Genomic DNA, 27883 nt, shown 5'->3' with positions numbered 1-27883 from the left:
TACTTTTCAATTCCGATTGGTAGCTCGATTTTTTTTGGCTCGAGTGGCCCGATTTCCTCTCTCTCCTTTCCCTTCTTTCTATGTTTCTTCTCTTCTTCTCCCTTGGTTCGTCTTTCTCTCCCTCTGTTCATCTCTGTCTCTCCCAAAAATCTATCTCTATGTTTCTATGTTCATTAATCTGTCTCATTTCATCCCAAAAATCCCTCTGTTCATCTCTCCGTCTCTTCCAAAAATCTGTCTCTGTTCATCTCTTTGTCTCTCCCAAAAATCTGTCTCTATGTTCATTAAGAATTCACAATCACCAAAACCATCAAACCCAAAATTTGGGAAAGATGGGTTTGAAACCCAAAAACCAAAACCAATCAAAAATCAAAACCTAGAAACCAAAAATCAAAACCAAACAAATCAAACCCAAAAATCAAAAATCAAAACCAAAAAACCAAAAACCAAAACCAGACAAATCAAAATCCAAAAACCAAAAATCAAAACCAATCATACAAATCAAACACAAATCGATCGATTTCAAACCCTAAAAGAAGAAGAAGAAGAAATCTGGTGGAGCTTTCTCTTCTCTCTCTTTCTTCTCTTTTCCTCTTTCTTTCTCTGTCTCTCTTCGTCCTCTCCTCTGTTTGTCCTCTGTCCAGATCTAATAGGAAGAAAGAAAGGAAAAAAAAAAACACTGCCCGGGCCATTCGAGCAGGAAGATTTCGAGATACGAGTCATTTTTATCTACTTTTCTATACATCTTTTCATAAAAAAATAAAAAATATACTTATTTAGATCATTCAAACAACCCCTTAAACTCAAGATCACAAATTTGATAAGGAATTACTTGAGACTACCACCAATATTATGGATTGTTTTGGAAAGTTGGTAAAAAGTTGACCTTTGACTTTTTACCAAGTTTTTTGGCTTTTTTGGAAGTGATTTGGAAAGTTGGTGTCAAATATATTAATGGTGTCAAATCAAATTAAAATGACCAAAATACTCTTACCCAATATAAGAGATTTATTTTTTTATTTTTTTTTCATGGGTCCTAATTTGTAATTTTAAGGCTGCGTTTTTTACACTTCCCAAAAGAATTTTGTTGCGTTTTTAACAGTCACATTTTTAGACATTTTATCCAAAAACGTGACTTTTTACTATGTTTCCAAAATGACACTATGATACATATTTTATTTATTTAACTTGCACGTGTGTGCCAACCCAATATACCGAGGCTTTTTCCAATATAAGCCTTTTTTACATTGTATTTCCAAAACAAGGCCAACTTCTGACGGAATTCCAAAACTAAGCTAAAGCGCCATTACTATTTGCGCTTTTACTGTTAGGAGCGCAAAAGTAGATGAACAGGAAAATCGCTATTACAAATAGCGACTTTGATTAAGAAGTCGCTGTTACGAATAGCGCTTCTAGCGTTAATTTTTTTCCAAGAAAAACGCTGTTAAGAACAGCGCTTTTTACACAAAATTTTTTTGCGAAAAAAACGCTATTGCTAATAGCGATTTTAACAAATATTTTTTGCCAGAAAAAACGCTATTTCTAATAGCGAGTTCACTTAAATGAAAACGCTTTTTCAATCAGCGTTTTTAACGTCCTCATATATACGAAGGCCCTCCCCCCCCTCATTTGCAGAATACGTTTTTCAGACTTAGGTTTTTCGGCCATCTCGCTCTCAGCTCACTCTCCATCTCTCAGCCTCTCCATCTCTCACCCTCCTCCATCTCAGCTCGCTCTCTGCTCTCTGCTCTCGGTCTCTGCTCTCACTCTCTGTCTCTGCTCTCTCTCTCTCTCCGTGGTATGAATTATTAAACCCTAATTTTATGTATTTAGTTTTTGTGTTTGTAAATATGTTGTATTTTTCTGTCAATGTTAGGGTTTTACATGTGAATTATTAAATGTGTTAGGGTTTTTATCATTGTGGTTATGAAATTAGGGTTTGGAATTTTTTGAAATCAGAAATCAGGGTTTGGAAATCAGAAATGCGAATGGTTTTGAATTTGTGGAATTTTTTTGCTTTTGAATTTTTGGATGTTGCTTGTGAATTGAATATGGTTATGAATGTTTATGCTTTGTCAGTGTGGTTGTGGTGATGAAATTAGGGTTCGATATCAGATTGTTCACATTATTAGGATTGTTCAAATTAGGATGTCATTTTAGGGTTCACATTATTAAGGGTTGTAATGCTTTTGAATTTTTATGCTTTTGAATCATAAATCGGGTTTGGAATTTTTTTAATTTTTTGAATTTTTTAAATAAATCATAAATATGAGAATTGAGAATTAAGAATTGAAATTTGGAATGATGAAATTCGTAAATCATCAATTCATATAATTGATAATTGTTAATGTCATATTATGAAATTCATATAATTGAGAATTGAGAATTGAGAATTGAGAATTGAGAATTGAAATGACGAAATGTTTATATTTTTAAATTTGAAATCAGGAATTAGAATTTTGAAATTATGCTTGTGAATCAAAATGTCTATATTTTGAATATTGAATAAACCAACGTACATTTGTTGAATTGGAAATTGTTTTTTTTTGCTTGTGAAGAGGAATTAAAAGGAAATTAGGGTTTTAAAAGTAATTTTTTTAAATTAAGAATTGCGATTAAAAAATCCGAAATTCATATAATTGATAATTGTTAATGTCATATTATGAAATTCATGTATTTGAGAATTGTTGATTTGAAATTATGAAATGTGTATATTTTGAAATTTGAAATTTGAAATCAGAAAATGGAATTTTGAAATGATGCTTGTGAGTTTTTTTTTTTTTTTTTGCTTGTTAACAGGAATTAAAAGGAAATTAGGGTTTCAAATTATGGTTTTAAAAGTAATTTTGTTTAATTAAGAATAAAAATAGTAAAAATTGTAATTCATATAATTCGTAATTGTTAATGTCATATTACGAAATTCATGTAATTGAGAATTGTTGAATTGGAATTATGAAATGTCTATATTTTGAAATTTGAAATCAGAAATTGGAATTTTGAAATTATGCTTGTGAATCAAAATGTCTACATTTTTTGAATCAAATTATGGTTCAGAAATTGTTAATGTCTAATTTCTACAAAATATAATTATTAAACAAAAAAATATTTAATTTTGAATGTATTTGATTAAAAAAATATTTAATTTTCTCTCCATGAAAAGATCATGTTCTCTCAAATAAAAGATCATGTTCTCTGAAATATTTAATTTTGACTCTATTTGATTAAAAAGAAATATTTTTATTGGTGTCTCAAAATATTTAATTTTGACTCTATTTTATTAAAAAGAAATATTTTTATTGGTTTATGAAAATATTTAATTTTGACTCTATTTTATTGAAAAGAAATATTTTTATTGGTTTCTCAAAATATTTAAATTTGACTCTATTTGATTTTAAAAAAAAAAATTTGGTTTAATTTCGTTTGGTTTATTTCACTATATTTGGGATCAGGCAGGCAAAATAAGATTAAAAAATTTAATGAGCTGAATTTGTAATACATATAATAGTATTCTAGTACAAATTAAAATTTTCTGAGAAAACTGAAGAAAATTTGAAAAAGTTTTTGAAATGGGTATTGAACGAACTGACTTATCGTCTTTTTCACTTTATGATTGTCCACTACCATTGAAAAGGAAAATCTAAACATTACGTTTTAATAATGTTTATTCATGTTTGTATAATTAGAAGTCATTATTAGAGTAGTTACAATATATGCATGAAAAGAGTAATAAATTATTTTAATTAATAGTCCATAGCAATTTCATACGTAAGAAGGGAAAAAAAAAATTTGGCACTTTGATGGGTAAGCATGTGTTTTGTAATACCAAATAATTGGTACGGATGACCCGATAGATTCACATGGATAACTATCCAAAATGTAGTCCATACATTTAACCACCAACTTCAATTTAATTATCTCTAATTTTTTGCCATTATAAATTATCTCTGTAATTATTTTTTTGTTTTTGTATGTGTAAGAAAAAAAAGGAGTAAATAAATTTAATTTTTTTCTTACTTTTCAGAATGATCCAAAATGATCCAAAATCAGTTTGTTGTTTTAATTTTATAAGAAAGCCTCTATGCCCTCTACAAAATGGACGAGGGTTACTAGTTCACATAGGAAATAACTTTGTCATTAAGGTCCGTAATGGCACAAGTTGGAGCAAATCAAATTAACTTATATTTTTCATAAATCTGAACAATTACATCACCAGGTTAAAAAAATCTCTCTCAATGTTTGCACCCTGTATTTTATATTGTCCAAATCAATCGCGTCACCCTCTACTAAATGTCTCTCAACCTATTTTATTTTTCGCCACTAATTCGAAAGAATTAAGACAACAAGTATACTTCTTGTTATGTGTTTTTTAGATTAAGACAATAGAGCAATGGCAACAAAGAACATTCACGTTGAAAAGATAAGAGTCTTCACATAGGAAGTAAATGAGACACAATCAATAACTCCACGTATAGATGAAATCTCAGCTGTTCTGTTATACGAATAAAAATAAGTGAAAAAAATGAGAAAATAAACAGTAATAATCAAGTTGAGACACAAATATATAGTTGACAAAATACAAATTGAATTAATGTTTCACCTCTACAGTTCCTTCAACCTTGGAAAATATAAATTGATAAAAAATTAGAGGGTTGCTTTTATTTGTGGCTTCTGCAAATTTTAATGTTTATTTTACAAGTATAATTCGATATATGTATATTGTTGATATTTTAATATTTATTGTTTCATTGAAGCAAGTATATGGCAACTGTTCCAATTATCTTTTACTGGGGGGAAATATAATTCGGGATCCCGATGAAGGTGTGTCATATGATGCTGAGCCGAAAGGGATATACATGGTGCAACTTGGCACCACACTTGCCAATTTGGAGGAAATGTTTATGTCCAAGGTCGCAAGTTACGGGGAAACAGTCCGATTGATCTTCAAATGTAGATATCCTTATCGCCAGTGGCAAGCAACCAGCAAATACAAAATATTACCGATAAATGACGATGAGGCGTTGAACACCGTTTTAAGTATCGGTGGAAATTTTGAACCACCAAATTGTTTGGAAGTGTACATTCAGAAAGAGGTTGTACAGAATCTTCCGAATATAACACAGATGGATTCGCATCCGTTCACTACATTGCTGGCACATGGGGTTGACACGACAGCATTTCAGTCTCCTATGTATGAATCAAATGAATGTTATGCAGCTGGCTACACACAACAGACATTTCATGGCCATGGTGGAGAATCAAGTTCACATGGTGGATACGAGACTGAATTTCACAATAACACCCAAGATGTGCCCACCTATAGCCATCATACGACTCCAGTTGAAGTTGCTGGTAATATGGCTGAAACGGTTAATTTTGTTCAGTTTGCTGACAGTGACATGTACGGTCCTGATGTCGCCCTAGACAATGATGAGAATGAAATGTGTGATGAAGAAAATTTATTGGGCGGATCAGATGATGATGATGATGATGAAGATGATGTCGACGCTTCCGTTGATATTCAGAATGCCCCCATTCCACCTAGACCTGAAATCCCTTTCTTTGAAAACATTCACATGGGTGGTGATTTTGACATTAGTAACCGCGATGTCGTTCCCCGTAACCGAATCTGGAATGCTGAAAATCCAGAGTTGGACAAAGGGATGGTTTTCGTTGATAAGAAGCAACTCGTAGATGCTGTGAAATTGTACCATGCAACCAATAATCGAGAGTATAAAGTCGTAACCTCCAAGCGAGACGTTTGGGTGTGTGCTTGCAAGCACGACTGTAGATGGTGGTTGCGTGCATCTCTTAGTAAGAGACATGGGCTTTTTGAAATAAAGCAGTATAGGGGTCCTCACCATTGTTTATACCCACGAACGAACAGGGACCACACAAATATTAGCTCCAGTTACATTGCTTCTCATCTTTTGGGACAAGTTGCGGTGAGTATACAAAATAAATGTTTACATTTATATACACATTGTTTATTTAAAGTGTTCACACCAAAATTGTGTCTTTAAAGTGTTCACACCAAAATAATCTGACTCATAGGTATTGTTGTATGCAGAACGAACCTGATATGCCCATTAAGAATGTCATCGAAGACATAAAAAAGTCCATGAACTATACTATACATTACAAGAAGGCGTGGCATGCAAGGGCAAAGGCAATTAGAATGGTATTCGGAGATTGGGATGAATCATATATGATGTTGCCTAAATTCATGTATGCATTACAAACATCTAATCCTGGCACCATCGTGCAATGGAAGCATAGATATACCGGAAATACAACCATTATGCCCGTCTTCCACTTTGTTTTTTGGTCTTTCAAACCCGTCATCGATGGATTCAGACATTGTAGGCCTGTTATAACCATAGATGGTACATTCTTATACGGGAAATACACTGGTGTGTTGCTTGTAGCAACGATTGTCACCGCCAATGGCAAAGTACTACCGCTTGCATTTGCTGTTGTCGACAAGGAGAGTTTGGAGTCTTGGTCGTTCTTCATTTCAAATATCAAGGAACATATTGTCATGGACCGACAAGGAGTGACTTTGATATCCGATCGAGCTGAGAGTATTTTAGCTGCTGTGAGGCGGCATTGGTTGAATCCCTCGCTTCAATTTGTTGGATATCATCGGCACTGCCTTCAACATGTTTGTAGTAACTTTAACACTGCGTTCAGAAATAAGGAGCTAAAACAACTTCTATGGAAAGCAGGAAGTGCTCATCAACGACGAAAGTGTAATGGTTACTTACAACAAATACAGGCTATTGACCAAGAAGCCATCACTTGGGTTTACAAGATGAATCCTGAGGAGTGGGCCCTTTCGTATGATGGTGGACATCGCTGGGGGGTATTGACTAGCAATGATGCAGAGTGCTTCAATAGCGTCTTGAAAGGTGCAAGGAACTTACCTATCTCAGCTATGGTTGAATTTACATTTCGGCGGCTTGTAAAATATTTTGACGAGATGGGAGCCCAAGCTGAACTAGATGTACGAAATGAGTTCCAATACCCTAGACAGATGCAAAAAACTATTGAGGATGGCATCGCAAGGGCAAATACTTTCAAGTTGATATCATATGACAGGTTAGTTTGTAATATAAATTAAATTATTGTTATTATGTTGTCAATTTAACTACACCTAAAAACATGAACTTCATTAGTTTCTATTACAATTTTTTTATAGGCCACGCCGCGTGTTTGAGGTGCAAACATCTTTTCGCCATGGACGAGGTCGCAATACACAAATTGTGCGGATGAATCAACCCACGTGCAGTTGTGGGAAATATGAGATACGACACTATCCATGTTCTCATATGCTCGCTGTAATGTCTGAATGCGGTGACAATCCATTCGAGTACGTTGATCTAGTATATAGGCTTCCTGTATACATGAGGGTTTGGGAAACTAAATTCAATCCAATACCGCATCAAGATTATTGGGCTGATCCGCAGTGGACTTTAATGTCTAATGTACTGCGTCTGCGACAAGTGAAACGGGGTCGTGCATCTATGTCTCGTATTCCGAATGAGATGGACATATCAGATAGGCGTTTGACCGCTCGTTGCAGTGAGTGCCAGCAGACAGGTCATGACAGGCGAACATGTCCGGCGCGACTTGGTCGATGAAGACTATGTAATACTTACATATTATAATAGATCTTTTTGTAATTCTTTATTTGTAATAGATCATTTTCTTTTCTTTTGTAATTCATTATTTGTAAACGGGGTCATACATTTAATAGAACATTTTTTATTTGTAATAGATCATTTCTGTTGTTTAATTCTTTATATATTGTAATTGTTTTATTTCCTTGACAAAATTTACAACTATCATAGTTTTTATTCTCTACTTCATTGAAAATGTTTATTACAGAATTTTATTTAAAATCACATAGTTCTTCTTTCATTTTAAGATTTTAATATTTCGACTGATTCAAGCATTTTGTACATTTAGAATTTATGAATTACATGTACGTAATTTACAAATTTTTTACTTTATTGCAAAACAAAAATTACAAAATCAATAATGAAGTTGTCGAATATGCCATAAATGTAACGAATTTTGTCAAATATGTCAAAATCAATAATGAGGTTATGTCAAATATGCCAAAATCAATAATGAAGTTTTGAAAAAAAAATGATCATTCCATTTTGTTTGTAAATATTGACATACAAAAACTATCCACATGTTATTGGTCATTATTAAGCTTATGTAACTGAGATCGTAAAATGACTTTGTAAAAGATTTTTATATTAGTCCGAAGCATAGATAACGATAGGTTATGTTGAATTGCTTATCATATTTAATGGCACATAATATGCAAAATTCTGATTTTAGTTAATTGCTTCCATGTTAATGGCACACAAATTTATACTTTTAAAATAATCGACCACATTTATTTTCCAAGTCGTCATGTACATAATAATTTGAGCTTAATTGATATAGTTAAATTACATGCTCACCAATACAGTTTTTCAAAATGTATTTGTTTTTCAACTGTACAGGTTTCATGGCACATCTACCTGATGAGGTCCCCCTTTTGAGTCATCCACATCGGGCTGACAGTATATGGGAGGACCCGGTATGCAATAACGTTTGTTGGACTTTACGCCTACAATGAAAATACACTGCATTTTGTTTTTGATTTCCTTGATAATGCTATAATTTAAAATACTCATTCTGTTATGCAGGACCAATCACGCACCGTGGTGGCATGCCGACGGGGAGATTCCGGCCTGTGGGATCGTCCATTGGACCATAGAGTCTTGCAGTGTCTACTACGCGCGGGATTCTATGGTGTATATCGTATAGGCCATATCAGACTGGACCACCCACTCATTACTGCTCTCGTCGAGAGATGGCGCACAGAGACTCATACATTTCATTTCCCAACCGGTGAGGCCACCATCACATTGCAGGACGTATCTGTCCTATACGGTCTACGGATTGATGGGCGAGCAGTTACTGGACTTGACCCATCATTAACGACGGAGCAGTGGATAGCGCTATGTGCTGAACTATTGGGAGTAGCACCTACACCTGCAGACTTACAGGCAGGTAGAGTGAGGGTGAGGTGGCTGTCGGAGCATTTTCAGGGCGATTTTCCAGATCATACTGCAGATGAGTTAGTACAGCAGCATGCGCGAGCATATATTCTGTGGCTTATTGGGGGGGTACTTCTCCCTGATAAGTCACAGAACCTGCTCAAGCTGATGTATTTGCCACTGTTGAGAGACATTGACGTCATCGGCCAGTACAGCTGGGGCGCCGCGGCTTTGGCATGCTTGTATAGGATGTTATGTCGAGCCACTCAGGTGGGTGTGACTCAGATCGGAGGACCCCTTGTCTTGCTACAGGTTAGTAAGAATTTTATTACATGTCAATTCATATTGTATGGCATATATCAGTATTGTAATTGCGTTCAAACTATTGCAGATTTGGGCGTGGGAGAGATTGATTCGCATTGCCCCGCCTAGGCGGCAACTAGTTGCTCCTGGTGAGGTTCCCATCGGGCAGGGAGACATGCAGATGCCGGCCGGACCTCGAGGTAGCCGGTGGAGGGTTGACATGAGCCATGAGGTCGTATCGACCCACGTAGTGGTCGTGTATAGAGACCAGCTTGACCGGATGATAGACGGCGAGGTATCAAATTTAAATACCTAAATTTTAATTGTCATATGGACTGTATATGTTTATGAGCGATTTTTAATAGACTTGTTGTTATTGTAGTTTATCTGGCAGCCTTATGCTGATGTCCTCCAGACGCTCCCAGACTACTGCCGCCTAGGTGAGGATATATGGATGGCGAGAGTACCACTCATTTGTTTTGACGTGGTTGAGTGGCATCTCCCTGATCATGTCCTCCGATAGTTTGGTCGGGTCCAGGCCGTGCCGGATCGGTGTGACACCGAGTGGCGATTGCATGCGACGGATAGACATGGCCGAGCCAGCACTGACTGGAGTTAGCATCATATGCGATACATACAGTTGTGGGATGCCCGTCGCGACACTATTGTACAGGCTGACTGGAGCGATGGGGTCCTCCCCTCTCCCGACCCTTACATGTTGTGGTATCGGCGACATACACACCTACTTGTCGGTAATCCGAGCCACCTGTCCGAGGCCAGATATCAGGGAGTTGGGCCTTCTCTCGAGGCATTGGTGAGTATCGTACTATATCTTCGATAATTGTTAATATCATAATTGATTATTTTCAGTCAACTATAGCCTAATATATCTGATTTTTTTTCCAGGTGGTTCGAGCTGGGAGGTCATATCACTTGGCTGAGGACGCCATTTTCAGACATGATGGACAGCTTGGTCTGCAGGCCCTTGTAGAGATCAGAGAGTTATTGTACGAGGGGATCCAGCATGCCCATCGGGTAGATCGTCTGCATTTTGGGGACTATGGTGTACACAGTGCAGCAGCTGCTCCAGACACATCAGTCCCGTCCACGTCAGTGCCTCCCAGTTCAGCGCCAGCCACAGCAGGTCCTTCGACTTCAGTCACCCCACCACATGATACCCCATACATTTCTTCATATTTCCCACATGTACATCTTACCCAGCATGCTGACCCTGACCCTGATTGGTCACCGCCCCGCTTCATGCATGATGTTATTACCCCACCCACCCAGTTACAGCCTACTTTTCTGGGGAGTACTTCGACCGCGCCCCGGTTCATGCATGATGTTGCTACCCCACCCACCCAGTTACCACCTGCTTTTATGGGGACTACTTCCACCGCGCCCAGGAGTACACATGATGCAGTTCTCACTGACATCTCCCACATTGATGATGAGGCCCATATTGAGCCCCCCCCCCAGAGCGCGAGGGAAAGGTTATGGTCGTGGGGGACGTCGCGGCCGAGGTCGGGGTGCGGGCAGAGGCAGAGGTCGGGGTCCAGCTGCAGATCGTGATACAGTTGCACCAGACGAGGGAGTGGGAGTTTCACAGCTCACAGCTGTATCTGATCTACAAGCACAGGCAGGATCAAGGGCATCAGATGCAGGAGAGGGGGGGTCACACTCACACTCACAGGCTCCACAGGCAGTCAGTGGAGGGCTGCATGCAGGGGAGAGAGTGCCAGATATTCAGAGAGTCTATCGTAGGAGACCGAGGAGGCAGATCCACGGTCGGGGTTGTGGGACTGGGGGCAGGTTAGGGCATTAGCGGTTGCGATATGGACTATATAGGTTTTTTTTTTCTTTTTTTTGTTTGTATGTGTCAAACTTGTACAGCTAATGTAAGTGTCATACTTATTTATTCGCAATTATAATTTCACAATTTTTTATTCTTATTTATATTGATGAATCACACAAATCTGTTTCACATCTCTACCCCTCTCTCATTATCCGTAATTTAGGAGAACATAAATTACAAACGCGTTTGGTTTGAACAAAACGTGTAAAGAAACTATAAAAAATATGTTTGTTCAAGGCTAAAAATAATTGAAATTTCTCGCTTCATTGATAAGTCATGGATAAGCATTACAAATTGCATGCATTACAGAAATGCCCTGGGCGTTCATCCAAACAATTTCATTCATTATCATCATCATCTGACATCTCAATATCAGATTCATACATAACATCCATGCTCCAGGCGTAGTACTGGTGTGCATCATCCATTAACCCATCTTCGGCACGCTCATTTGCGGTCTTCATTAGTCTGGACCTTTGCAAATGTTGGGTCATGCGATTAACCTCGTCGCGGATACGATGCAATGCCCTTTGCAACAACTGTGGAGTGTCAGTTGGCATACGCATGGCTAACCGGCGAGGAAATTTAAGATTAACTTCACGGCATAGCTCAACGAGAATGTTTGCTCGAGTTTTGCGAAATTCCCACTCAGCTCTCATGGTATTGACGGTGGCACGTGAGTAACGCAAATTTGGATTTAATGGGTATTGAAATTCATCTCCATTTGCAACCCAATAGCGACCCATTACTGAATATAGATCAACCACCGTATATGTCATGATGATATCGCTAGAAATAGCTGTAAAACTTTTGTTGTGGTATGCTACGATATTTATACCATATATACACATGGTAGCTGTATGTATGCAATTTCCTGTTCGATCACATGCATGCCACTGACCTTATCCAGTGCATTCGGCTGTCAAGACTCGACTTTGTGCAGTCATGAACGAATCAACGGCTTGTAGCATCGGCTATTGTGCCGCAGATGCAGTGATGCCTGTGACTTTGTGCATAATTCCAATGGGCACAGTAGGTAGGAGGTATGTGACTTTGTGCAGCGATGCAGGGATGCATCTGACTTTGTGCAGTGATACAGTGATGCGTGTGACTTTGTGCATCACTGCATGTGACTTTGTGCAGTGATGCAATGCTGCATGTCACTTTATGTAGTGATGCAGTAATGCATGTGACTTTCTGACTTTGCCATGCTTGTATACGTTGTGACTTTTTCTTGACATTACGTGATGCATGTGACTTCTGCAGTGCAACTTACATGCTTTGTTTTTTCCGCACATTTCAGAATTCATCTAAGTCACATTATTACGACTGTGAAAAGAAGCAGAAAATGCTATTATGTTGGTAAAAAAATATGATGGACGGTTGTGTAATGACAATAAAAATCGGATGACTGTGAAGTTCATTAACTGAAAATAAGATAAAATATAGGCACCAAAGTTCCAATCGTGTTTACCTAGCAGGTGACCATTTTATTATGTTGGTGAGAAAAACAATGATAGTTTATGAACAATATTACTTTAATAATTTCATTTTTAATGATAGTTTAATAATTTAATGATAGTTTTTCATTTATAATTTAAGTGAGTACTTATTGTATTACTTTAATAATTTAATGATAGTTTTTCGATTTCATTTATAATTTCTCGAAAACACCTATACGTACTGAAATCGTCAATTCCAAGTGAGTACTTATTGTATTACAAAAGTAAGCATGACAAAATAATTTCATGTGCCGATGTGACAACTCACTGCATTTTGTTTTATTTGACAACGCACTGCTCGAATATGAAGGGATTGCATTGTGATTCTATGGCCTACAATTATTATTTTATCTTACAACCACGTCCGTGACTACATCACAGGTACACAAAGTCACGGGTAGTCAAAATTACATGAAATGAATAACATCAAATAATATCACGTGTATCACTTATTCCATAGTGCCCTAGCACCACTATGATGTCTATAAATACCCCAGTATGATGTTTGTTGAAGTCATAACAATAGTAATATATATGCAATTACTATTATTATTATTTTTTTTAATTTTATTAACAATGTCTTCAAGAGGTGCAGGAAGTTCACGCCGTCAAAGAAATCCGAAAGTGTGGCTGCTACCTCCATTTATGTATGACTACAAGAGCGAAAAGTACTCGAGTCCGAAGGATTATTATGCTGGTATCCGAGCAGAATGGGCGTTCAGGGTAACGGAGCAAAAAGGATTGTATAATGATCTACGTAACTTTGGGGCACTGGTACCTCATCGTTGTTCATTGACCATGGCTAGACGAAATGTGAGTGACTATGAAAAAGCAGTTAGCAGAATTAAGAAGGAGAACAACAGGATGTTGATGCGGAGATGTCGACATTTCATGCTTCAGCTAGCCACTGAAATGGCAGAAGCAAGCAACAAAGATTTGACAATGGTTGAGCGAAATAATGTCTTAAACAATGAAAAATATCTCTCTGACTACTACATGTCAGATGAGGAATAAGAAATCAAACACCGTTATCTTTCATATGTTCGTTCCTGGAGTGTAAGACAATGTTGTTGTTGGTGTAACGTACGGATGTATTTCAAATATCTCTCTGACTACTACATGTCAGATGAGGAATAAGAAATCAAACACCATTATCTTTCATATGTTCGTTCCTGGAGTGTAAGACAATGTTGTTGTTGGTGTAACGTACGGATGTATTTCAAGTATTTTTGTTATGAACCTGAAGTTTATGAAATAACTACATTTATAAGTACACATTTATGAGTTCATGACTTTCTTTATTGAATTGCAATTTGTTAATGAATGTTCTGGATTAATGAATGGATTAATGTATGTTCAATTATGTGAATACTTAAAACACATAAAATAGATCAGGCAACTCGGAGAAAAGGTTCCCTTAACTGGGGCTACTGAAATAGATCAGGCAACTTGGAGAAAAGGTTCCCTTAACAGTGACAACTCATCTCGTATTGATATATGTGGGATTCTCAATTCAGAAAGTCACATGGCAACAGTGAATCTACTGATTTACCTTACAGTCAGCATGCATTTACCTTACAGTCAGCATGCATATATGTGGGATTCTCATTTATCCGTTCATAATCAACTATATAAACGAGTAAAGGTGAAGACACAACCTTACAACTCATTTCGCCCTACGAAATTATCATTCATTTGTTTTAAAAAATTAGCATGGCTACATGGTTCATAGGAGGGAGTGGGGGCCGCAGAGGTGGTAGGAACTTGCAAACGGGTGAAAGTTCACGATGAGGAGGGGGAAGGGGAAGTGGCGATACTGAAGATGAAACACCATTTCCTTTCTTGGATGCCTCTTGTGCTTATCATGATAGGTTTGGGAAGCGACATTTTGTCATGCCCAAGTACTATCGAGATCCATGTGGTTTGGTGGAGGATCCATCAGAAAATCAAACAGGATATGGTTATGCAAAGGCTAGACTTCTTAAGTGGCCCGCACTATTTATAGAGCGAGTGCAAAACGAAAGATTATGTCGGGAAAGATGACTGAAGGTGCCAAAAGCACGTTCTGTTGAGATCCAAAAGGAAGATCCTGATAATGTTGATCGACTATGTCAAACACTACAACGTGAGATTTCTCAAATGGGTCGTAGATTGGCCCGCGATATGCAGCTACTCATACTTAAGAAGGATGCCCAGAAGAACAAAACAGAACCAAATGTTGCGGCTATCAAGGCTATCATGGAGGATCCTGAACTTGTCTCTGACACTGAGCTTTCGGATTGTTCAGACTCTGAGCCACCTGCCGATTTAAGCGCGAATTAGGTGTTAATGTCTACACTTCGGCAATATAACAACTTGCATTAATATGTAATGTCTGTGTTAGAGTAAGTATAACTGTTATGTTATGTTATGTTTATGTTTAAGTTTATGTTTATGTATTGTGTCTGTCAAATGTTACGGCTATTAATATGCAATATTAGGTCATGAATTAGGTGTTTGTCTATCTAACTGTTATGTTTATGTATTGTGTGTTCAGTTAAGAGTGTCCAGGATGTATGTAATGTGTGTTCAGTTCATGGTGTCCATAATGTATTTTTGTGGGAGAATTATGTCTGTACTACCTACGTAACTGAAAACTATTACATTTGCAACTTCAATTATGTTGTTTTCATGCCCGTATGAGTATTTTGTAAAGTACTGACTTCGTATATTATGTATTAAGTATTATTACAAAAATGTTGAGAAAATTTATTTTAGGAGCTCTCGCTGTGGCCTTTGTCTTCTTGGCCTACTCCGCGGTGGTCTTCGCGTCTCACCCTTCGTCGTTGCTCGTCGAGTTGCACAGTGTGTGGGTGTGCTTCGAACTGTACAGCATGCATATCACATTCTAACCCATAACAAAGACGATACAAAAAAATAAATTTTATAAATGAAAACGGGTACAAAACGGTTTTACTAAACTGATTTTCTAAATTACATTCTCACCTTCTAACCCAAAACAAAAGAATAAATATATATGTATGTTTAAATGAAAACGGCTTTCGTAAAGCCAAAATAATTTTCTAAATAACACCTTCCAACCCAAAACAAAGACAAAAGAAAAAAAAAAATTACATGAAAACGACTTTAGTAAAGCGAAAAAAAAAATTATTAATTACACAAAACAATAAGCAAAAAAAATATTTACATGAAAACAACTTTAGTGAAGACGAAAAAAAAATTTTAATTACATTTTCTAAATCAAAACAAAGACAAAAGAAAAAATGAAAAATGTAACATGACAACGGCTTCAGTAAAGCCAAATAAATGAACATGATTGGCTTAATAATATCTACATGAATATGATTTTGAAATTATATATATGAAAAATAGTATGTAAAATTAATATATGAAAATAGGTTTTTTTTCATATTATGTAAAATTTATGAATTACACATTCTAAACAAAAACAAAAACAAAAACAAAAGAAAAAAAAAACATATTTTAACATGATAATGGCTTTAGTAAAGCCAAGTACTAAAATATACAGTGTAAATATATTTTTTAAAATATGTTTTATGTTTTTTTCTTTTGTTTTATCTTGAAAATAGCGTTTTATTCCAACAAAATTTATGTTAAAAACGCTGAGCGAAAAAAAAAAATTTCTGTTAAAATCGCTATTTGTAATAGCGTTTATTCATGTTAAAATCGCTATTCGTAATAGCGTTTTTATGACAAAAAAATTTTGTGTAAAATCGCTATTAGAAATAGCGTTTTCTGGCAAAACGATTTTGTGTAAAAAGCGCTGTTCTTAATAGCGTTTTTTTTGGAAAAAAATTAACGCTAGAAGCGCTATTCGTAACAGCGACTTCTTAATCAAAGTCGCTATTTGTAATAGCGATTTTCCTGTTCATCTACTTTTGCACTCCTAACAGTAAAAGCGCGAATAGTAATGGCGCTTTAGCTTAGTTTTAGAATTCCGTCAGAAGTTGGCCTAGTTTTAAAAATGCAATGTAAAAAAGGGTTATATTGGGAAAAGACTCCAATATACCAGACTCGATTAGATGCCAGTTACATTCGTCAGAAACCCTAGAACGCAAAACCCTAGATAGAAATATGACGCAGAAAGATAAAATGTTCAAAGGCCAACAGAAGAAGAAATCGATTCCTCCTAGTCGTCATGGGAAAATCCCTCACACTCGTAAAGGTTACACATTTAATCCAAACCCAATACCCAATACCCAATACCCAATACCCAATACATTCTCTTCCTGTAAACATGTATTTGTATATGTTTTTGATTTATATAAATATATACCCATTTAATGAAGTCCTAGTTGTTGAATTGGAATTGCAGGTAAGAGGTTCGTGAAGCCTTTGAAGGTCACAAAGGAGATGGATGCTGATCGTGTAAGTTCTCCCTCTTTCTGTAATTCTTACTTTTTATTCTGTGTTAATATCACTGGTTTCAGTGCATTTCAAGATTGTTTCTTGATTGAAATTCATGTTTCGTGATGTTCTGTAGTAGCTCAAATGTCTGAAGTTCTTTTCTCTGAATAGGGAAATTCATTGATTTTAATACTGTTGTCAGTTGTTTCTTTTATGCCCTTGTTTTGGATTTGTTGCTTGGTTTCAACATGTTTGATCTTGTTTGTCTTGAAGAATTGTTCTGAATCAAAACCGAAACAGTGTTTTGTGGTGACGTGTTTTGCAAAATCATTCATAATCTTATTATAGATACTTGTGAGCGTTGTCATGGATGTGCAACGTGTTTTCATTAGACTTGCACTCAGATAGAAGACAGATGTATGGTTATGTTTAGCCTTGTATTCTTATATATATACATATATATTAAAACCTTACATTCCTATTTTCTCTGTATCTCTTTTGGGTATGAAGTAATAGAACCACATAAGCCTTTTGTAAGCTATTGTTGACAAGATGAATTTGGTTATTACTATGTCATCATCGCAATTTGGTTTTCCTTATTTTCTAGATATGCGTCTTTGAATCCATGACTGACTTTAGTAGCTTGGAGAATGGCACATTGAAGTCATGAAGATAGATATATCAGATAAAACGGTGGAGAGGAATCACAGTGATAAGTTATCATGTTTGATGGCCATAATTTTTTTTTGAAAGATAATGGTGTTGTATGTACAAAAGGGAGCACACCCTTTGTACAAAAAAGCTCAATGCAAAAATTGTGAGAAGAAAGGGGGCACACCCTTTGTACAAAAAAAGCTCAATACAAAAATCGAGCTCAACTAAGAAATCTATAAGAAAAGAGAATAAGAAAAGTGATTAAAAAAAAAAAATCCTTTAAACAAAAAATGACTAGGATGCACAAGACTCACCTTATGCCTTTTGAATCCCTGTCTTTGAATTTTCATGTGTGTCTATTTCTTTCCCTTCAAAAGCACCACATAACACGTAATGGAGCGTTCATTCAAGCTTTCTTCTTACTCTTCCACCTACAACCATAACCCCAACATTCCATCAAATCTTGTGCATTACCCAAAGTTGGAAAGTAATAATCTTGTAATTCCTTAGCCATAGAACAATAATTCCTTAGCAATAGACGATCCTTTGTCTCTTCTGCCTTGCAGCAAATGCAACATCTACTAGACATCCTGAGCATTTTTTTTTTTTAATCAAATTATCATCGGTGATAATGGAGTCCAAAGTTGCTGTCCATACAAAGAATACCAACATAGTTGGTACACCCAACTTCCAATTAATCTTCCTAGGAAAGTGGTCCCTTAGTCCTCCAATAATCAAGGAACCATAGGATGATCGAAAAGGACCTTCCACGACTCTAATGGATAGAAATGTTATGGTGGTGGTGGTGGTGGTGGATTATCTTCGACTCAAGGATAATTAGGTGTTTTGGGACGTAACATGTAGGAGAGCTTTGCAAGATTGAGGTAGGGAATTTGAAGAGTTATTTAATTTTATGGTTTGATTGCTATGGGGTTTGGAGAGGATGAAAGGAGATGGAATTTTTCTAGATTAGAAAAATTTGAAATTCTAGGTTGCAGAATCCCCTTCTAAGGTTTCATTTTTTTTTTTGGGATAGTGATAGATGACAAATTGCAACTTTGGATAACTTGTCTTGATGTTAATATATTGTAGTTAATCAGTGTTGCATGCAAAAATAAGATTCAGAGTTGGTTGAACACCTTCCCGTTTATTACAAGGTAGCTATGGAATTATGGGTGTTGATTTTGTGTTTATTTGGAGTACAATGGGTCTTCCTAAGGAGCGTGGTGGAGATTTTGTATAGTTGGAGTAAAGAGAATGTGGGAAAAAGAGGGGGAAAGTTGTGGTGGACAACTTCTTTACATTTGATTTGGCGTATTTTGATAGAGTGGAATAGACATTTCTTTTGATGGTGTGGAACATTATCTTTTTATGTTCAAGAGTACTTTTTTACTGAGTCTTTTGTAGAACTGGGTTGTTGGAGAGGTGTTCATGATTGTCAAGTAGTTTTCAGACTTCATAGAGAGTTTAGATGCTTAAACGATTCAGTCTTTTTGTTTTGATTAGGCATGATGTAGAACACGTGGTAGAAGAGTTTTTTTGGAGCAATTGGATTGACAGAAGTGCAAGAAGAGGTTGAATTGATACCAATTAGCAATATATACTATTGTGGAGTATCCACGGAGTACCCACAGTGCACCCACCCTGCACTCATTGGGTATGCACCATGTACTCATGGCATACCCAACCATATACGGCATACCCACCGCGTACTCATGGTGTACCCATCCATATACGGCGAACCCGGTATGCGTGCAGCCGTACCGGTACCCGCACCCGCACCCGCACCCGCACCCGGTAAGTACCCACTATTTGTAAGGCAATATTTTTGAAGTACCCGTGCTTCATATCTAGAAAGAAGTTAGCCACATATATATATATATATATGTATATATATATTTTTTCATTTTTCTTGAAATTTTATGGGCCACAAATTTTTTTCTTCTCTATTTCTGTCACTAGAGCAAAACTCATCAAACGAATTCTCTCTCTCTCTTTCTCTCTCTCTCTCTCTCTCTCTCTCACATGGTGACGAACACCGAATGATGAACTCGACATATTTTGTATGTAGGTTGGAAATCTTCGCATGGATCAAAAGTCAAAATCGTGAAAAACATGCAACAAATTTTTGATAAAATCGTTAAAACCATTCAAATATGTAGGGATTTCTCGGTGGCTCTTCAGGGTATTGATGCTCACCGACTGTTCGAGGTAGTGGTGCCAAACTTCGCTGTCGGAGTGGCCGAACCAGGCTTAGATCTGGGTCTTTGGTGGCTCTTTTATGGGAGAATATGATTCAGATTAAAAGCCAAATCTGGGCTGCAACAAATTGAGGCTGGAAAATTCAGTACAGAGTTAGATTCTTACCCCGAGTGAAGTTAAGATAAATCATATTTTTCTCATTGTTTTTCTTTTTTGAATATTCAATGTTCATTTTCATGGATTTATTGTTGATGCGTGAACTTATTTCTCAAATATTTTCAACTGTTTGATGTTTGATAATTTTGGGATTTTTTTGAATTTTTGTTGACGGGGATGAATGGGAAGATGAATGCTTTTGTGCTGGCAAGTTTAGTTATAGCTAAATTTTGTACCAGCTCTTTTGGTAGAATATAACTATTGGTAAAATATAGAGGTCCTTTGCCTAACCATTGTAGATCAAAAACTTGGTCTTCATGCTAAAAAATAGTTATAGTTAGCAGCCTTTTTACCTATCCACTGTAGAAGCTCTTACCTTGTAGGTCATCACTCCTACACATTTTCCTTAGCACATAGGATTCCCTTTTTTTCTTTAGTAAAATTCTGCTTTCCTTTCATCTGATAATGCAACATACAATTCTTTCTTCCTCTCTCTTGTTCCTTTTTTCTCTTCCGACAACTTCATGTATTTTTCTTCATTCTCTTTTGCTTTTTTATTTGTTCCCTTTTCTTTTATTGATAATGCTGCGTGTTTTTTTCTCTCCTGCTTTGTTTTTTTTTTTTATATTTATTTTAGTTTTGAGTTTTCTCTCGACTTTCTTTGTTGCCTACAGACTGTTTCCGATTTTAACTCAAGTTCGTCAACCTCACATTGATATATTTTCTCTTGGAGAAGGTAGATATAGGAAATGGTCTCTTAGCTGTGGGTATATATTATAAAATAGGGTAAATTACACTTACCTCCCCTGAGGGTTTTGGAAAATACATGGACCTACCCTGTAGTTTTAATAATTACAAAAACCTCTCATACTTTTGCTGATAATATCAAGATTTCTCCAATTTGTGGCTGTAGTTACCAAAAGTAACAGAAGCTGCTAATGTCATCAAATATAAATCCTGAAATGCCAACAATGCCCTTAGGTGTCTTCTGCTCATCTATATATATCAAAACCAATTCAACTCCATCTCCAACAAAGTTTATCTCCAGAAAAGTGTAATAAAGTAAAAATAGAAATAAAAATTCAACCATTAATGAAGGTTCATTTAATAAAAATAATTTAAATGATATAAATAAAGATGGAGAAATAGATTTTAGGTGTCATACATAACAAATTAATTGATTATTTTATTATTCTCAAATAATTCTTCATTTAAATAAAGTTTAATTGTTTGAATTTTTTATTATTCTTAAATGATTTTTTGATTGTTCATTTCCTATCAACTAATTTCAATTTATTGTGACAGGATTTGATTCTTCATTCCCTTTTTTCTTCTTTTTCTAATTTTGTATTCATTTTCTTTTTGTTGGTTTCTTTTCATTTTCCATACTCAATTTTGTGGCTCTAGTGAACATTCTAGGGCAAGCATCCTTCATTAACCTTGGTGTGGGATTTCCGCCACCTAATCTTTTTGGGAAAATTAGGAAATCCATGACTCATGCTAAAGGTCACTGTCTGTCACAACCAAAGTGTCTCTGCTTGAGAACTTAGGTATGAGGGGAAAAAGTAATGAATTGAGCACCTTCTCCACTCACCCGGTCAAAGATCGGCCTATACTAATTCTAGATATGAGATTCATTAGTAATATATGCCCATATTCTGATTATTAATGCTAAAATTACTATGTGAACAAACAAATATAGACTAAATTACTTACTTCGGAATGCTTTGATCTCATGCGTTTTGAAAAAGAGTTTGAAAATGTGCAACTCAAAGAAAAGATGAGTTCACATGCATAGAAATTAAAACCATCCCAACTTAAGCAAAATAACCTTCATCCGCTAGCATCCAAAGAGATATATCAAATAAGCAAATAGCCACATGGTAGAATGCTAGACGTGGTAAGTAAAACATGCACAAACAGGATGCAAAGATGAAAGACGCTCACCTAGTACTCATCCGTCCCAAGCCAAGGGAAAAGGGTTAGAAAACTATGCATGATCCTAGATGAAAAAAAACTAATGCAATATACACACTAGAATGTAACTAAAGACTTGGTTACTAGCATGTGAAATATGAACCATCTCAAAACACGGGGTAGCGCACATATTCACATAAAAGATAAAGAAATGATACATTATAGAGCCAAGCCCTATGTATGAAAAATTGATGCAAAGCATGGAAAAATGATGGATAATGAAAATATGAAGCCAAAACATGGAAAGCTCCAAATAAAAGGGATAGAGAGAGAGAGAGGGATGAACATACAAGCATCTATACTAAAAGGAAGCAAAATGACAAGAATAATAGAAGCTAACTTTATTAACCAAGGCTACCTAATGACAATGGAGAAGCTAAGAAAAAGGAATAAGAAAATAGCCAAGGTGTTTCTTTAACATTGAAATGCAAGGGAGAAGCACTAATCCTCTTAGAAATGCCATTAGAAGCTAGACATGATGAATTTATCCTCAATCATCATGAATAATGAGAGAATTGAACCCATCTAAGCCCCATGGAAGCTTCATAATGAACATGATAAAGAATCTCAATCTCAATCACCAACGGATGAGAGAAAGAGTAGCAAATGATGAAGAAAATAAAATCTACTCTTCCTATCATGAAGATAATCAAGGAAGAGGTAGATTAGCTTCAAAAGTCTTCAAGCAATACAAAACACTACATGATAATTATAGAAGCAATCAAGTAATGAAGAATAAAAGAATCAAAACAAGCTAAACCCCATCATCTCATTATGGAATAGATGAGATGGTAGTTTTCTATAATCATCAAAAATATGGAAGATCCATGATTGATCATAGAAGAAAATCAAATGAAATGGAAATTAAACAAGAAAGCAAATCAAAGAAATGAGTAAGAATCGACATCTCCTCTCATGGAAAAGAGTAAATAAATACCCAAATCCGTGTTAAGAGTGGATGGAGAGAGTAGATTACAAATCATTTCTAGGCGGAAGCCATGTTTGGCTTCCAAGAAAGTGGAGAGAAAATTAGAGAAAGTGGGAGAAATGAAAGAAAACTAAAATAGAAAGCTCTCTAATCTCCCAATTGAACCCATGGATCATCCAATTAACCTCACAAAACAATCACAATAGTTCATTAATGTGTGAACAAGGATTGAATTATGAAAGTTAAACTTGTTTGGATGGTGAGAAAGTTAGAGAAAACAAAAGAAAATGAAAGCAGACAAGAGAATTATGAAATAAAACGTAGGGTGGGACTAGAACCCTCTATACAAGTCCATATCTAATCTAAATAAGTAAGAAAAACTCAAAAAATAGAGTGTTTGGGAGGTGAGAAAATGAGAGAGAAAATGAAAGAACAACTAGAATTCAAGCAATTCAACAATTCCTATGATGGGGTGGCTAATCCCCTCCACTATCCACAAAGCCCAATCACATTATAATCAAATAAAATTCAGAATTATAAGTGTGTTTGGCAAGAGAGAAAAGAAAGTGATGAGAAAGTTTCAAGAGATTACCTCTAAAGGAGGAAGGGCTCTTTGGTTTGCAATTCTTTTTCTAATCACCCTCAAGCTTTTGAAATTGAACTTGAATCTCTAGCAAAAATCTCCATTGATGATAGCTTCAATGGTGTATGTATATGTTTTTAAGTATAGAGAGAAAAATTGAATAGTTTTTTTGGGTTTCTTCAATAATTCAATCTTCCAAGGGTTCAAGGGTCAAGGGTCCTCTAATTCAATGATCTCAGGGGGGTTTTTATAGGCTAAGAGGTTGGGGGAGGTGCTACCTTGGGGCACAATTTTTCGTAAATTGCGGAAGAGGTTGCATGGGGGACCATCTTCTAGAAACTGCTATGTTTGTCGCAAAAATTGTCTGGCCGTACACAAATTGTCTGGCTAAACAAAAAAAGAAGTGTGGGCCAAATAAGAAAGTTGTCTGGAAAAACAATTTTTGTACGAAAAGCCCAAATGGTGCAAACATGGTATTTCCAAAGGATTCTCCTCCTTTCCACTCATTTCTGCTGTGCCTTTGCTCGGTTACCGAAAAGTATATTGTTGTGATTGAAAAGTGAGCTTGGACATCATAGAATGATTGGATTTTTCAAGTCTAAAAACATTTTGAAAATGGTTTTAAAGGTCTAAAAATAGTTTTGACCAAAATGGGTGTAAGGTTTGAATCCGCTTTCATTTCAATCATGGATTTTGCTGGAGATATCCAAGTCATGCGTTCCGGTTTCATCATCAGGTGACTAAAAAAAAGTGCCAAAGTCTTAGGGCCGGTCAAAATGGGATGTCTACACTTGGCTTTCTTTGTTTGAGCACCAGTCACATGATTTGCATGATAATCTTTGAATTGGGATTTTATATCATCGATTGTATGAATTGAAGTTGTGTTTTTTTTTTTTTTTCTTGGCCTCAAAGTCTGCCACATGTTGGTGGTTTTTATTTTAATTATAGCTTCAATTTTGTGAATTGAAGTTTGTTTTATCTCTTAGGTTGAAACAGTCCCATCACCACCTTCTCACGGTGGTGTTCAAATATCGATCCGGTTGTACACTTATTCAGCTTTTTTCGTTAGCAAACTGATTATATATATATATATATAGCCGATGGCTGTTAGATGTGTCCTTCCAAATTTTTTACATCTTGTGTTGGTTTGGAAATAATTCAATGATGAACACTACAATTTGTTTGAAGGCATTGTTGTATTATGCTTTGGGTAAATACTATACAAACAGAATTTTTGTTCTAAAATACCTTACAAAATGATGTGACCTTTTGTAGTCCATTCATTTCAAGAGAAAATGTCACTCCATATCATTATGGATGGGTTTTATGTATTAAAATTATGTCTGAATCATTTTATTTATGCTTTATAGTTCAAGAAGGCAAATTCATCTCAACAGAGCTTTTAGATTTTCGTCATCTATGGTGCTGATGTTTTTTGTTTTTCTTATGATCAGGAGCTGAGCAAGTTCATAAACCATTGCAATGAAGTAAAAGCTGCGACTGTTGCTAATAAGGAAGGTGGACAGTTAAGTATTGTTAAAGCACAGCCAGAGTCCACTGATGGTGGAAAGTAATAGTCGAGGACAGACTGCAGTGGCATGCATGAATAGGTGATAGTTTCAGAAAATGCAAACTAAACTAGATGTTTGTAGCAAACAGTTGTTGATGTAGAGATGTGCTCTTTCCTTTTTATTTTTCTCTCCATCTTGGTAGGTTTTGTGGTGGTTCTTTGTTTGATTGTTTAACTTCTTCATGTTTTCGGAAGACAAACAACTATATTTGAAAATGGATTGGTTATTCATATAAAGAAAGCTTTCTTGCAGTTCTGCTACTTGCTCTAAATATTTTGGAAAATGATTTTTGTGTTTGAAATTTGGACATTTTAGTAAACACATCTGGATTGAGATATGATATTTGGATGGTTGCTTGTGTTTGGAATTTCCACTGCAGTAACTCCTGGTTACTTTTGCCTTGACGATTTATAGTCGCCAATAATATCTCAATCATTTGAGAGTTAAAATAACAATGTACTTGGTTGCTCCAATATCTGTCCTGAAGTTCCCAACCCCTGAAATCTCTGTCAAATTGAATTGTACCTTTTTTTTTTTTTTTTCCTTCGAACGTGAGAAATTTGAAATTGAATTGTATCCTTTAATCTTTAGACCTAAATTTTGCCCTTCCACATTGCTCTGCTCAATGGATCTAATGTTGGTTATATGTTGAGAGAAGAACAGCTGCATGCTACTTTAGGAACTTCAATGTTGGGATTCCAACCAAACTGATTATTGCAGCCTAAAATGAACTAGTTGTGATGTTTTGGGGGGATCATGACAATTGAGGTAGTACATAAGAAACTGTTCAGAAATCAAATCAGTAACTGTAAATTTCTACTAGATCTTCACATTAGGAATTTATTGATATTTATAAATTGGTCAAAAGTTTTCACTTTTCCCAGAAATCATTGAAGATCTATTAATTTTGTGACTGCATTGAGTTTAGGAGTATGAATCTCAATGTCATATTATGACATACTTTGACAAATTGTTTGATTGGATGAACGGTGACTTACATCATGCCATTGGTGCTCATTCTCTCGTCTGCTTTTCATCTTTGTTTGAATGGAAGTAGCAACAAAGGTAAGAATTGAATTGATTTTGTGGACGGAAAGATGTTTTTGTCCATGTTTTTAATCAATTTGTAAATAAATTCCCAATATGAAGAATAAAGAAGAAATTTTCACTTAATGAACTTATCTACAAGTAATTTCCCCGTATTATTTTTACCTATTTGGAGTTCTCTATGTATCCATGAAGAAGTAATTATTGGGTGCTCCTCCATTGTGGTGGTGATCCAATGCATATGTGATTAGTGCAAATAGTGAAGCCCTAGAGTTCGAGTCATGGGTTATGAGATATAGTTATTAGAAATGTTAGGTGAACAGAATTAGAACTATGGTTTAGATTTATTTTAAATGTGGTTCACACCACATCTAGGATGAATTTGATCACAAAATACATTTTCTATGCATTTTTTTATATTCTAATTTTATGTTTATCTCGTATTTATGTATTATTATTGTGGGCTATCAAAATTTTTCTTATATAAAGTTTGGTACAGTGAAATTGTACCCCAAACAAAATGCAAAACTACCCAACTAATCTCATACGGAAAGACCTGCTTGCATCGCAACTAATAGAAAAAAAAAAAAAAGAAGAAAAGAAAAAAAACAAACAAAAAACTAATAAAGTCCCTGGTCATTGCAAAATTTTGAAAAATATAGTTATGTATAAAAGATGCTGTCCAGCATTGACTCTGATTTTATTCACACTCTGAGTGTGCGAGTAATACATCATTTTAGATGAGATCATTACACTTTTTAAATATAAAGTTCACATATTTAAATCAATCATATTTTGTATATTATTGACACATTATTTATTTTCTCCAATATTACATAGAACTCATGTAATTAACCTCTCCAAACTTCATGTAAATACATGTTATTCACTCCAAAAATAAATAAATAAATAAGAAAAAAGCTTGGGCTTCATGTCCTGAACTGTGTTGGGTTGAGATGTTCTTTTTTCACTTTTTTAGGGTTTCTTTGTGAATTGTGCTGGTGGCCCACATGAGAGAATGCTTTTTAATTATGGTGCACTAAACAAAATAATTCAATTATTCAAGCTGCCTTCTTAGAATGCAATCATATGAGCTTGTATATGCATGATTTTATATATACTAGTAAATTATGTCTGCGCAAGGCATGGGTTATTTACACATAACATTTGAATTTTAAGTAAATTCAAAAATATATTTTATGAGATTTATTTAAAATATAATTAGTTTTTTGTAATTATAAAAATTATATCTCACCCCTTTAAGTTTTTAATTACATAATAGAAGATTCATTTGGTTAATAAATTATTAAGTTAATTAACAATTTTTAATAATATCATAAATATGTTTTAAATTAAAAATTCAAGTAATTTTATCGTTGTATAGGAGAGTCATTAGGATTTATTTATTTATTTATTTTTTGTTAATTATGTTAAAAAAAATTTATGACAAAAAAATATTTGTAATTTTCAAAATTATAAGGGATAATCCATATGAAGGTGAAATGTTATTGAATTAGATAAAATTAAATGGAATTATTATTTTTTAACCTCTACAAAATAACCATTCCATTAATTTTTTTCATTAAAAAAAAATTACCTTAAAAATCAAAATTATAATTTCAAAAAAATCAAGGGTAAATTACAAATACATAAGATTTACTTAAAGGGTCTTGTTAAT

The 27883-nt window shown here is 35.2% G+C and overlaps 3 protein-coding genes across 3 annotated transcripts; all 3 read left to right on the top strand.

Annotated features, from left to right (window-relative positions):
- The first annotated feature begins 6731 nt into the window (after window positions 1-6731).
- Window positions 6732-7781, top strand: LOC145819696 (uncharacterized). Its single transcript, XM_082913602.1, has 2 exons — window positions 6732-7098; window positions 7199-7781. Exons 1-2 carry the CDS (start codon window positions 6812-6814, stop codon window positions 7638-7640), a joined length of 729 nt encoding a protein of 242 aa, XP_082769728.1. The 5' UTR covers window positions 6732-6811; the 3' UTR covers window positions 7641-7781.
- A 743-nt stretch (window positions 7782-8524) lies between these two features.
- Window positions 8525-9885, top strand: LOC145819126 (serine/threonine-protein phosphatase 7 long form homolog). Its single transcript, XM_082913084.1, has 4 exons — window positions 8525-8545; window positions 8706-9371; window positions 9451-9657; window positions 9745-9885. The coding sequence occupies exons 1-4, from the start codon at window positions 8525-8527 to the stop codon at window positions 9883-9885; spliced, it is 1035 nt and encodes a 344-aa protein (XP_082769210.1).
- A 6850-nt stretch (window positions 9886-16735) lies between these two features.
- Window positions 16736-25409, top strand: LOC114260303 (2,3-bisphosphoglycerate-dependent phosphoglycerate mutase). The gene is made up of 3 exons (XM_028200384.2): window positions 16736-16905; window positions 17056-17108; window positions 25042-25409. Exons 1-3 carry the CDS (start codon window positions 16815-16817, stop codon window positions 25159-25161), a joined length of 264 nt encoding a protein of 87 aa, XP_028056185.1. The 5' UTR covers window positions 16736-16814; the 3' UTR covers window positions 25162-25409.
- Window positions 25410-27883: the final 2474 nt, after the last annotated feature.

The sequence above is a fragment of the Camellia sinensis genome, chromosome 2, assembly GCF_055761805.1.
Source record: "Camellia sinensis isolate YWXY chromosome 2, ASM5576180v1, whole genome shotgun sequence".
In the NCBI taxonomy this organism is placed as follows: domain Eukaryota; kingdom Viridiplantae; phylum Streptophyta; class Magnoliopsida; order Ericales; family Theaceae; genus Camellia; species Camellia sinensis.
This window is presented reverse-complemented; position numbering and strand designations above follow the sequence as displayed.